The sequence below is a fragment of the Eriocheir sinensis genome, chromosome 36, assembly GCF_024679095.1.
Source record: "Eriocheir sinensis breed Jianghai 21 chromosome 36, ASM2467909v1, whole genome shotgun sequence".
In the NCBI taxonomy this organism is placed as follows: domain Eukaryota; kingdom Metazoa; phylum Arthropoda; class Malacostraca; order Decapoda; family Varunidae; genus Eriocheir; species Eriocheir sinensis.
Genome location: NC_066544.1, coordinates 12,268,779 through 12,281,943, shown reverse-complemented (window position 1 = coordinate 12,281,943; position 13,165 = coordinate 12,268,779). Strand labels below are relative to the sequence as shown.

Genomic DNA, 13,165 nt, shown 5'->3' with positions numbered 1-13,165 from the left:
TTAATTTGGCACAGTGTGTGTCCACTATGTTTCCACGGCTGCCTCATCCTGCCTCGCCAGTCATAATATTTGTTGTTAGCGGATTCGAACCGACGATGTCCATGGCGCGGTGAATGCGGGGCCCGCACGCTAACCACTCAGCCACCGCCTACCCTTTAGGCTGAAAATGATTATTTCACTTACCAACCGGGGGAGGCGGTGGCTGAATGGATAGCGTGATGGCGCCGTGTTCAGGACGACGCGAGTTCAATCCCCGCCCGGTGCCACCAAGCTGGGATTTTTCAGCCGCCGCCGAGTGGCTTAAAACTACCCACATGCTGTTCAGAAGACCACCTATCAACCCGGACTCTAGATTCTAGGATTAAAGATGAGCTCCGGGAGGGCAGCATGAGCCAGTGCAAGATGGCGCCACTATAAACATTCGCCAGCGCCAGAACGGGTTGGGCCGACCATCAGGCCCCACCGGGAGGAAGCCTTGGGCCGACTATTAGGCCCCATCGGGAAGAAGCCTACCGGCGCAATAGGCCGCGACGTAAAAAAAAAAAAAAAAAAAAAAAAATCATCAATTAGAGGAAAAAAGTGAATAATGATTTTTTTTGTTTTTATTGATAATTTAGAGTTCTATTTAGTTTTTTTTTTATAATTTTCTATAAACAACAGTTCCCAATCAAAAGCATGCCTCCTGACCAGAGCACTGAGACTTCATACAAAGCAGATCACCTAAGTCAACAAAGGAAAATGTTGATTATGAGATCAGTTTGGAATGAAGTCAAAATGCAACATGCTGAATGAGCACTCCTCAGTTGCTAAGCTTTGGAATAAAATTAATTCACCGGTAAAAAATTGTCTGTTCCATGGTCAGCCAAAAAAGTGTGGCCTCAACCTCCATTGGCTGAGGCGGAACAACATGAACAAAGACAACAACATTAACATCAATAAAACCTGTATACTCCCCAAGGATGATATATTTCTGAAAGGCTGAGATTTGCTAAGCTTTATTTAGTAATCATGTAAAAATACCCTCCACCAGAGATTATGTATAATACTATATAATATAGTTGAATGAGTAATCGAGTTTACTTGAAAGTTAAATTCTGCTTATAAACATTTTCACTCTAAACCTTTGTTTTATGTTTAACGTCTGAAATGACAAATCAAGCACCACGATCCTTTCTCTATAATTTGCTTTAATATCTCCTTGCAACATTTAAAATAGGGATCAACCATACATTTAAGCACTTCAATTCTCCTTACATAGTTGTGGGCATATCTCTCTTGCAACACTAAAATCATGAATAAACTAATCAATATTTCCTTGCAATATTAAAAACATCAATCAATCATACATTTAAGCACTTCAATTCTCCTTCATTAATTGTGGGTCTATATATCTTTTGTAACAGTAAAATCATGAACGATATAATTATACTCCATCGACTCTAACTTCAGCCTTTAGGCGTTGCTCAGGGAGACCGAGCTTCTGCGCCACATGGCTCCATCACTCTACTCGAGATCAGAGGGGCTCGCTACCTCTCTCTCTCTCTCTTATTAGTGTTATATATGATCTCTTTTGCTTGGCTGTGCAGGACGTGAGTTTCCCATGGTGGAGGAAGGGTGAATTAACAGTGCGGCTTGGCGCCTGTTGCCAAGGTCCTTCAGGCGGCAAGGTCGCATGAGCCACGTTGACAAGTGAAATGGAGGGTTTCCCGAGTCGTTCTCTTTCCCTCAAATCCCAAGCCATTCATAACACCATGTAATTGTATTATGAATTTATATATATACTGCATAAATAGATAACGTAGACTAACAGTGAGACAGATCGCCATGCGCAGGTCATCGCTAGTTGTGTAAACAATGGGGGGTTCCCCGGGCCAAGCCACAGTGCTCAAGTTATAGAGTCGATAGACTATAATCAATCTTTTAAAAACGAAAGGTATGTATGCGAGTGAGCGAGGATAGTATTGTGATGGCGGTGGGTGGGTGCATATAGTATAGTTAACCACCGAGGGGACTCTGCTTTCTTAGTTACTATATCATGGGTGGATGGGTGCCTCAGAAATAGGAGATGGGTCGGTCCAATTTGTCGGTGAAGTGTTGAACGCCATTCAGGGTGTTGGTGCCGTCGAAGGTATGGTACACCCTGATGTGCACCACCTCGTTGTCACCGATGTCAACCTACAGAAGAAAAGGATAATTAGAGTAATAACAAGAACCACCAGCACCATCATCATCATCGTAATAATAATGATAGCTTCCAAAGATACAACGTTTTCTTCCGGGTTCATCAAACTTTATATTTCCATTTATTACATAATAAATGGCTGCCGTATGAAGCAAAGGTGACATCCGGTGAGTTATCTCCCAAGCACACCTGTGACCTCCTGACCCCCTAATATGAGAGACGACGCAACAAGTCATGGAAGAGATCAGAAAGGTTAAGTCAAGGAGCCCTACTGTGACACCCTCAATCCTCGCTACGCATTACAGTACGTTGAATAAGTATCCAATGAACTTCCTACGTATATACATGTTAAAATTGATGACGTATCTAATTAATCTTGCTATACGTATGCAGAATCCAAAACTCCGATAGTATCTTGTTAAAATTACTACGTATGTAATAATTTATAACACTATCTTGTTAAACTTCTAACAGTGCCAGTATTTTCCCTCTTTTCACTCCACCTCAAATTAGTAGTAGGTATACAATTCCTATATAGTACCGATCGATACATATTGTTAAAAGATGGAATGGCAGGCAGCTTCCTCTCTGCTTAATTTATTTATTTATTCTTTTTTTTCATTGTTCAGGGATGCGCATGTATCGTGTATTCTCCAAGATTCCCTAAATTCTACTTGTTAGCTACGTTAATAATATATTATTTTAGGTAGAAATTAAAGTTACAATTAAATAAAGTGCAGCTCGTCATAGGCGTGAAGTACGTGTCACATAGAGTATTTAAGAACAATTAAGTATAAGAAATATTTACCCATCTATGAAGTTACTTATTATTAACTTTATTAGTTTTATGCACTTTCTTCCTTTGTTATCCTAAGTTCAATTATAATATTACGAACCTTGTCATTTCCTCCACTGCATAGCGATACGAATACTGTACAGCAGTACACATGTTTCTTGTATTACTGAAAATCACGCAATAGGCTATATGTATTGCCTGGGGGTCGGGATGGCTGTTCCTCCCTCCTCCTTTGGTGCGTACCTTTACAACAATAAGCCATCAATCAGTCAACAAACATGTATATAACTGTGTGGGCGTGTTCATTACCTTGACGAAGTAGTTGAGGCCTGACACCACCTGGGTCTTGTAGTTCAACCCCTCGAAGCGAGACACGGGGCGACCCAGGTGCTCCTCCACCTGTGTGTATAATTAAAGGGTGCAGAGGTGAGGTGAGGGGGCAGGTATTAAGGTGTAGAAGAACGAAAGGTAAGGGAGAAAGGTAAATGTGCAGAGGTGACAAGAGTGATATAAGGTGGCTACTGATACAGGTGAGGCGATCGCTTTTTCGAGTCGTTATATATATGCACAATATTAATAATACTGATAATAATAATAATGATAATGATGATAATAATATTGATAACAACAACAACAACAACAACAACAACAACAATAATAATAATAATAATAATAATAATAATAATAATGATAATGATGATAATAATATTGATAACAACAACAACAACAATAATAATAATAATAATAATAATAATAATAATAATAATGAGAAGAATAAGAAAAGAGGGAAAAGAAAAAGAAGAAGAATATGAAGAATAAAAATGAGTAATAATAATAAGAAGAATTAAGAAAACGATGATGATGATGATAAAGGAGAAGAAAATTATGAAAAAAAATGTAATAAAGCAGGAGCAATCAATTAACAGCCTCGATCAATATATAGCTTATTACGCGAGTCGACAATTCATGAAAAATAAAATAAATAAATAAAACGAAAAACCTTCATTATAAAACAACAAAAACTTAAAAAACCACATCATATCAATTTGACTTCCTCCCCCATTATTATACTTCCTCCTCTGTATCATCATTATCAGTCATTACTATCATCATCATCATCATTATTATAGCTACTACTGTTGCCTGGGGGTTGGGATGGCATGCTCCTCCCTTCTCTGTTGTTTCCTTGCAACAATAAATTATTAATCATATATTACAATGAACACTTACATCGGGCCTGACTTCATTGATGAGCTCCTGCACCTCGGGAGTCATCGGCTTCTCCTCTGACAGTCCTCCAGGCATCCCGAGAGCGGTTGCCTTCATGCCTAACAACACTGTGGACGAGGAGGAGGAAGAGGAAGATGTGGAAGAAGAGGAGGAGGAGGAGGAAGAAGGAGGAAGATCACATGATAAGATAACGTCAGCACACACACACACACACGAAAAAAAAATATATGCAAAGGGAACTGCATGCCAAAAGTATTGAACTGAATTGAATTGAAATATTTATTCCCTAGTACTGCCAGCTTATTTACATATACCTTAATTGAAACTGGACTGGAAGAGAAAAATAAATAAATGAATAAAAGAAAGCTAACAAAGTCCCTTCCCATGGCCTCCCTTCCTCTCTCTATTGCAACACGTATCTGATTGATTACCTGTCCTACCTCATCATCATCTACCTGGACGCCATTCTCACCTGTAGTAATGAAGAGTCCTACACTGATGACCCTGAGACCCATCTTGTTCCTTGGGGTCGTGGACGAAGACGAAGACAAATCACTTCAGAGGAGGAAAAAATGTAGCTCTCTCGTCTGGTGCTGAGGAAGGACTGACAGAGGAGTGGCTGACGGGGCTCTTTTTACAAGGCGACTGGAATATCCTGGTGACGCCATATGTTAATTAAAGGTAAACATCCTGCCCATCCCTGTATTTGTCCTTGAGAATGACCTCCAGCGGCTTGCACACCCGTTGCTAGCCGCCCTGATGAATTGATTGAGGTATTGTGCATGGAAAGGTAAATCTAGTGTCCTTTCCATCCTAATATGACTTTAAATGTAACCCCTGACCTCATTAACTAGTCCAACTGTTAATATATAGCCAATTCTGACCCCTATAAGCTAGTTCATCTGTTATACTAGCCGCTTGGTGAAGGATTGTGTTATGTTCGAAGGTGGAACAAGCGTCCTGCCCATTCTTGTTAGTCTTATGTGACCTCCCGTTGCTAGTTGCCGGCCCCCATTTGCTAGTTCACTTATTACTAGCCGCCCGGGTGAACGATTAAGGTATTGTGCATAGAAAAGTAAATCTAGAGAATCCCTCCCATCCTTGTTTGCCTTATGTGACCTCCCGTTGCTAGTTCACCTGTTACTAGGCTTAATCCCCTTACCCCTATTAGCTAGTTCACTTATTACTAGCTGCCCTGATGAACGATTGAGGTATTATGCATGGAAAAGTAAATGAGTAACCTGCCCATCCTTATTTGCCTCATGTGACCTCCTGTTGCTAGTTCACCTTTTATTAGCCTTAATCCCCTGACCCCTATTAGCTAGTTCATCGATTTCTTGTGCATTATTCTAAGGTGGAACAAGTATCCTGCCCATCCTTGCTTGTCTTATGTAACCTCCTGTTGCTAGTTCACCTTTTACTAGCCACCTCTGACCCCCATTAGCAAGCCCTCTTGTTACTAGCTGGCTCTTGTGAAGGATTGAACTATTGTGTATGGAAAGGCAAATCTAGTATCCTACCCATCCTAGCCTTTAAATGTGATCTCCTGTTGCTAGTTTACCTGTTACTAGTCTCCTCTGACCCCTATTAGTTAGCTCACCTGTTACTAGCCTTTTTCTTTAGACCTCTGACCTTTTTGTATCACTTCTTTACATATTTACAACTTGGTCTTCTTTCCTTTGTAGCCTATATTCATATATGATTGTGCCTTGTTCCAGCCCTCAGATTCAGGGTGGCTGCCCCCCCTGTGGCGCCTCCCCTACCACGAGGGCGAAATCAATGTAGGTCTCAGTACTCCTTGGGTCTCCTCTACAGGCAAGGTCTCATTGGTACTGGACCTTACACCTTAGTTCACCTATCACCATTAGTTTTTTCAGTAATTTGTCAAAGTATTAGTTAAGAGAGCAGGGCATACCACTACACACTTATTACTTTCATTTCACCGTAATCTTAATTTGGTGTGTCATGCTGCATCTCCTCGTCTCCAGAAATAGAAGTAATCTATGTAAAGATTGGGTAAAGCCCCCTCCCCCCCCTAGAAAGTTAGGTTAGGTGTCTCATTGATTGTTTATAAAATGAGGGGTCAAGGGGGCCCCTCCTGTAGCAGGTTGAGTTAGGTTTTGTTTGGTTGGATTAAAATAATGGGGGTCAAGGGGGGGCAAAGCCCCTCTGTAGGTAAGGTTTGGTTATGTTTGTTAGGTATATTTTGATAAATGTGATTAAGACAGCCCGAGCCTTCAGTATTTTTATCACCTACTATTCGGTAAAGCAGCCTTCCATGATTTTTACTGAGGTAAATTTTTCAGGTTCAGCTTTATGCTCTAAACAAATCTCACCATTATTTTCTATGAGGATGACAAAGTTTCAGTTTATGAGCAATCATAAAATTAATCAGTCCTTAATATTAGCCCATCCATAGTAGGTTCAAATGTAGTAAATGGACCAACCAGTTTAATCTATTCTTTACATCTTCAAGGTAAAATTTTAGAAACTCACTTGTTTCATTAAACAAAACTAAACTCCTGTTACTGTTAGTTTGTTGCCAGTTGAGTTTCCATGCAAAAGGGAATTATTTTCACATCAAAGTAAATCACAGGGTGCATCAAGGGAAGAGTTGAAATTAACATTAAGAAAGTATTTTGGTTACAATAGATATGTAAAATAAAAATTCAGTTGTATGAATATTTAGTCAGTTAAAGACGTATTTTGACATTTATACCCTGGCTGTCCATAGTAGTCAATCCCTAACATGCTGCAGTACCTTCTTCACCTGCAGTTTTCATTTCTAAGTTTCCTATACATTTTTCACCTAACCAGTGTTTCATATTTTAGTTAGCTCATGATATTTATATACCCCTTCATGATTAAGGCTAGGTTAAAATATCCTAAGAGTTGGATTTAGGCTGAAAATAATGATTTCACTAACCTCCCTGATCATTCATTCATTCATTCATCTTTGATGCCTGGTCCTAGGAGCTCCCACCAGGGGATGGCCACGGCAGAAGAATTTCCATCTCTCTATCCAGACACTCCCTCCTTGCCTGCTCAAAGTTTTTCAAGGATCTTTCACCCCTTTCCCTGACATACTCCTGCACCCTATCTCTCCATTCCCTGGAGGTCATCCTCTAGCATTCCCTCTCTCTATCTCACTCCCATACACCCTCCTAGTCATCTTACTCTCCTCCATTCGCTCCATGTGGCCAAACCACTTTAAAAGTCTGTCGCTTCACTTTTTCCACCACTCTTCATTTCTTCCCTTCACCCCTGTGACACATTCCAAAACGCTCATACACACTTCTGCCATTCATGATACGTCCCAGAGACCCTACCACCCTTCTTCCTTGCAATGCCCTTTCTCTTGTCTCTCCTTCTGTACCACCATGCTTACACATAACTGATCCAAGGTACTTAAACTCATTAACCTCCTCCATTTCTTCACCAATCAAAATTATTTTGCGTTCTTTTTCACATTCAATTCCCACTCTATATGGGCATACAAAATCAACACCCTCACTTCTACTCCGCTCACAAACCATCACTTTACTTTTGTTGACATTTACTTTCAGCTTTCTCCTTTTACATACACTATCAAAAACACTGACCAAATTTTGTAAGTCACTTTCATTTTCTGCAATGAGCAGTGTGTCATCAGCAAATAAGATTGAATTCAGCACCCACTTCCTTCCCTCAGCATACATTTTTACTCCAACTTCCCCAACTTTGCCCTTCATTTCTCTCATAACACCATCCATATAAATACTGAACAACCATGGTGACATGTCACACCCCTGCCTCAAGCCCACTTTTATCACAAAATGTTCACTTGTTTCTCCACACGTGCAGATGCATCCTCATAGAAAGACTTTATTGCATTAAGCAGTTTTCCTCTCACACCGTATATCTTTAAAAAATCCCACAATGCCAGCCAATTGACTCTGTCATAAGCTTTTTCTAAATCCATGAAGACATCATATAATTTTTCCCTCTTGCTAATATTTTTTCTATTACCATCCTGAAGGAAAATATCTGATCCACACATCACCTTCCCTTCCTGGAGCCTCCTTGTTCTTCAATGATTTTCTCTTCTGCAAGTCTTTGCACCTTCTTTATTATGACTTTTTCATATACCTTTCTGGGTATACTCAGCAGACTTATACCTCTATAGCTCCCACATTCCCCTCTCCTGCCCTTCCCCTTGTAAACTGGGGCAATGATGGCTTCCATCCAGTCTGCTGGCATCCCCCCCCACTTCACATATCTTGACCATCCATTTAGTAACTACATCTCCTCCAAACTTCAACATTTCTTTAATTCCATCAAATCCTGCTGCCTTTCCTTTTTATAATCTTTTTATTGCTTGATTTACTTCTTCATATGTTATACTTTCTTTATATACTCCTCCTCTACTTCCGCTTCTACATAAAAGTCTTGACATCATCTGAGAAGCTACTTTAATCCTGCTCCAAAATAAAATGAGTGTCTATGAAACTTGTCTCCATTGGTGGTGGTGTGCTGCCCTATCAGTCATTACATCTCTGATTTGAACTGGTCACCTTTGATCATTTAGTAAATACCTGCTTGAATCTAATGTATAAATGTGATTGCAGGTCTTGTGTTGGTGGCACCATCTGAATCATTGCACAACTTGGGTAAGTATATAGCATTTTAATTGTAATCTTAACATCTAAAATATTATATTTTGTCCTAATGTTTAGTATATTCTATTGTATGTAAATTTTAGTATTGTATGAAGGCAATGTTTTGTGCTTGTTTTGTACCATTGGTATCAAAGATCTCAAATAAAAAATAAATTAGTCTTTCATAATGTACCCCAAGTTACATAAATAAATACTTTTTCTAAAAAGTCCATCCATCATCATACCATCTACCTTGAAATCTTCCTAGTTAGAGGAAATAAGTGAATAATGATTTTTCTCTTTTTATTGATAATTTAAGACTTCTATTTACAGTTTTTTTTATAATTTTCTATAAACAACAGTTCCTGATCAAAAGCATGCCTCCTGACCAGAGCACTGAGACTTCATCCAAAGCTGATCACCTAATTAAATCAACAAAGGAAAATGTTGATTATGAGATCAGTTTGGAATGGGGTCAAAATGCAACATGCTGAATGAGCACTCCTCAGTAGCTAAGCTTTGGAATCAAAGTCACCGGTAAAAATTGGCTGACAGAATTTTACATGCTGGCAGCAAAGCTTTCTCCCTTTTTGATGCTTCCTTTCAGCTCGGGCAAGGCATTTTCCACAAGCTTGGTTTCATAGTCAGATAGTTTACCCAAACCCAAGTTCTTCTCCATGCCCTTAGGGCCCAGAAGGAGAGGAGTGGAGAAGTAGGTGGCATCTGTAACTGTGGATCTGTAATTCAAGAGGAACAAAATTTAAAAACCAGAAACAGAAAGACAATTTACCACAACACAGAGATTGAGAGGAAGCTAAACTATACAAATATAACTAATATACAGGTCACTTCCCATATTTCAATCTCCTCTACTGTACTGGCTACCTTCCTAAAAGTTGCTTCTCACCCATATAAATTGTTGAATACATTCACACTCCATATCTTAGGAATATTTTTAATCTTATCAACTCTAATATAACACTGTATAAGAAAAGAAAAAGGTGAATCACATTCCTGGACCTAAATACAATTAAGAGATACAGAAGTCCTTTGGCAGCACCCACCTGACGTAGGCACACTCCACAACACCGGGTTCTCCATTGAGGGCACGAATCATGGAGAAGGCAAACCGGGCACCTGCGTAGGCCATGGAGAGAGTGGCTGATCCTGCCCCAGCCTTGGCCTTTACCACCTCAGTGCCAGCATCCTGTCATAGAGGAAAGGTAAAATTGATTCAAAATGGGTTAGGAATGCAAACTGAGAACTGAGGCTTACCCATTCTTAAGTTCTCATTTAAAATTATATTTATCTGTAGCATTGGAGAAGTAATGGAAACAAAAACAGAGCCTTTGGTTGAAACACTACTAGGACTCACCTGAATCCTCTCTGTGAGTGCCTTGAGCTGGTCCTCGGGGAACTCTACAGATGGAGTGGCCTGGGAGATGAGTGGGATGATGGTAACACCCGCATGGCCACCGATCACTGGCACATTCACTTTGGTGGGATCCAGACCCTGCGGGAAACAAGGCCATGTTAATGAGTGGTCACCGAGAATTACAATTCTTCTAATACCAGAGTTATTACCATTATCAGATGTTATGCAAAGATCAACAATACCAACATCCAACATACCTTCAACTCTGCCACAAAGGTGTTCGCACGTACAATATCCAGGGTGGTCACACCAAAGATGCGGCTGGCATCTACACCGACCTTCTTGTATATCTCGGCTGCAATAGGCACAGTGCTGTTCACCTGGAGATAATACATATTTAGAAAATTATTTTTGAATAAAATTCTATTAATTAATCAATCACATTTTCATTCTGACTTATGAGTAACCTTGACTAAGTGACAACAAACAAATTTTATTAACCTCAAATTTACAGAATTTGCCAACCTGAATGATTAATTTTCTGAGTTACACCTGCCAACCAAAAGAAATGGCTCTGCTATCTAATCTCAGCTACTTATCAGGAATAGCTTAAAGACCAAGGCTAATCCCTGGTGACTCACAGGGTTGGAGATAATGCAAATCATGGCTTCAGGACAGTTCTCTGCACAGGCCTTAGCCAGGTTGGCAACAATGGAAGCATTTGTGTTGAACAGGTCATCTCGGGTCATGCCAGGCTTGCGGGGCACTCCAGCAGGGATCACCACAACCTCGCATCCCTTCAGAGAGTCCTGCAAAACATATGCAATGGTGTGCTATAAAAAATATATATACTTTTTAAAAACTGTGTGAATGAAAAATATAAAATTTAAATTCTAAACCATGTTAACTGTTTAGCATTTCAAATTGGGGTTATAATATATACAAGTGAATAAATGGTTATGGTAATGATATATTTCACATTAACAAAGATAAAATAAAGAACAGCCTATATACAACTTTTGTATTTCACACCTAAGGCTACAAAGTCAACATGGAAGGTGCTTACAGGTAGCTGCTCAGGTCCTACATAGCCTGTGACCTTGGCTGGGGATTCAATATGGGAAAGGTCGGCTGCCACGCCTGGAGTGTGGACAATATCGTAAAGGGAGAGTTGGGTCACCAGAGGGGAATTCTTGAGCAGCATGGAGAGGGGCTGGCCAATGCCTCCACTGGCCCCCATCACTGCAACCCTCTTCTGGGCCTGAAAATAGAAAATTACTTTTGATATAATATACTTATGTTATGCATCCAGCAGTATACATTAAATATGATAAAAAGAAAAAGAATGCATTAGTGTCTCCTCCATATATGCTATTCATCTACATTGGAATCTACAATATCTATAGTCTGAAGTTTCAGCTTGTTAACAATAAAATTGACTTGTTTTCTAAGTTTTACTTAGTTTTAATGCATAAATACCTTCATTATCATAACAATAAATGAATAAACATGTATAGCATATGTTATGCACCTGCACAGTTGCCCTGCGATCAAGATAACAAGGAAAATGTCCACTGTGGATGGATCCAGGAAAAATGCACTTAACTCACTAAAGTGTTTTATAATATTTTTTCTGATGTTTCATTCAAAATTAAGTGTCCATTGTTGATTAAAAGTTTCTGAGATTAGAAAAAATAATGCAGAATTAGGCTACTATTTCAATGGTGATAGGTTACTATCCCCCTGGACCCCCCCCTCTTAAAATACCCCAACCGAACAGCTAACTGAGGGACATTGAAAACAAGTAACCTGCGTTCGAACCTGCTTCACGCATTCGTACGTGATACCAAACCTGCTTCACGCGTTCGTACGTGCTACCAGTAAGTAAATACATAGTCGTATATGATGGTTGCAGGATTCCTATGACGTAAATTACTTACCGTTTAGATGCTTCATTGATCTTAATGCTGTACCGGAGGGCTTCGCCCCCCTCGAACCCCCCTTTGATATGGAGAGTGAGTGAAATTGCGTGGTTTCCGTACGTTGTAAAAAAAAACGGAATGTATGAAATTTCCCTACATCTAGGGTATTTTTCAACCCCCCATAACTCAAAAACTATTCATTTACGACGCATTTCATGTTTACCACCGCATTCCCCGAAGTCTCAATGGCCCCCTAGCCAATTTTGGTTGTGAGGGGTGAGTATGGGCAAACACAAGAATAATACCCTATGTTTTTGCTATAATATCATAAATAAGAGATTTATGTGGAATTTCTTACCTATTGTTATACTGTAATAGTACATATAAAATTGTCATAACCTAACAATAATGATTAAACTAAACTGGATTTGTAGGTTTTGCACACTTACATTTTTAAGACTTTAGAGTGCATTTAATTCATATAATATAACACGACTTGCCTCATTGATTGGACTGTCACACGATCAATCCGGGGTAAACCTAACTGAACGTAATCAGCGAACTCCTTGTGATGCAACACTTCAATGGCCTTGAGATGCAACCAAGGTCATCTCGTTTCTATGGGACCTTTCCTTCACCCCTCACATATAACAACAAGACCTACAACACACAACAACAGCCCCTGTAATAACAATGCACCTACCACTTGACTTAGGCCCAATATATCCTTGACACGGCTAAATCGATGCGCAAATGTATTAACCCGTTCTTATCATCTGTAAAGCGTAGGAATCTCACCGCATTTGTGGTGGAGAAGTTCTTGGCGCAGTGTCCGAGGAGGCAAGACACCTGGGGCCTGGCGAGCCTGGAGAACATGGTAAAAAGTGACGGTTTTGTGGAGGCGCGGAGTCAGCTGTGCAGAAGGGAGGCCGGCGGGCTCAAGCAAGGGGGCAGGGACGGTCTCGGCCACGGGAGGGTTTTTATCGTGCTAGCTACAGTAATCTAGACTCCTATACACGTTAT

The 13,165-nt window shown here is 40.0% G+C and overlaps 2 protein-coding genes across 2 annotated transcripts; both read right to left on the bottom strand.

The window, feature by feature from the left end:
• Positions 1–979: 979 nt before the first annotated feature.
• Positions 980–4,969, bottom strand: LOC127007821 (cystatin-A-like). Its single transcript, XM_050879211.1, has 4 exons — positions 4,681–4,969; positions 4,209–4,315; positions 3,288–3,377; positions 980–2,175 (listed from the first exon to the last, which is right to left on the bottom strand). Exons 1-4 carry the CDS (start codon positions 4,721–4,723, stop codon positions 2,053–2,055), a joined length of 363 nt encoding a protein of 120 aa, XP_050735168.1. The 5' UTR covers positions 4,724–4,969; the 3' UTR covers positions 980–2,052.
• Positions 4,970–9,134: 4,165 nt separating this feature from the next.
• LOC127007818 (malate dehydrogenase, mitochondrial-like) lies at positions 9,135–13,109 on the bottom strand. Its single transcript, XM_050879208.1, has 7 exons — positions 12,941–13,109; positions 11,287–11,481; positions 10,862–11,029; positions 10,478–10,600; positions 10,221–10,358; positions 9,910–10,052; positions 9,135–9,582 (listed from the first exon to the last, which is right to left on the bottom strand). The coding sequence occupies exons 1-7, from the start codon at positions 13,016–13,018 to the stop codon at positions 9,405–9,407; spliced, it is 1,023 nt and encodes a 340-aa protein (XP_050735165.1). The 5' UTR covers positions 13,019–13,109; the 3' UTR covers positions 9,135–9,404.
• Between the last annotated feature and the right edge of the window lie 56 nt (positions 13,110–13,165).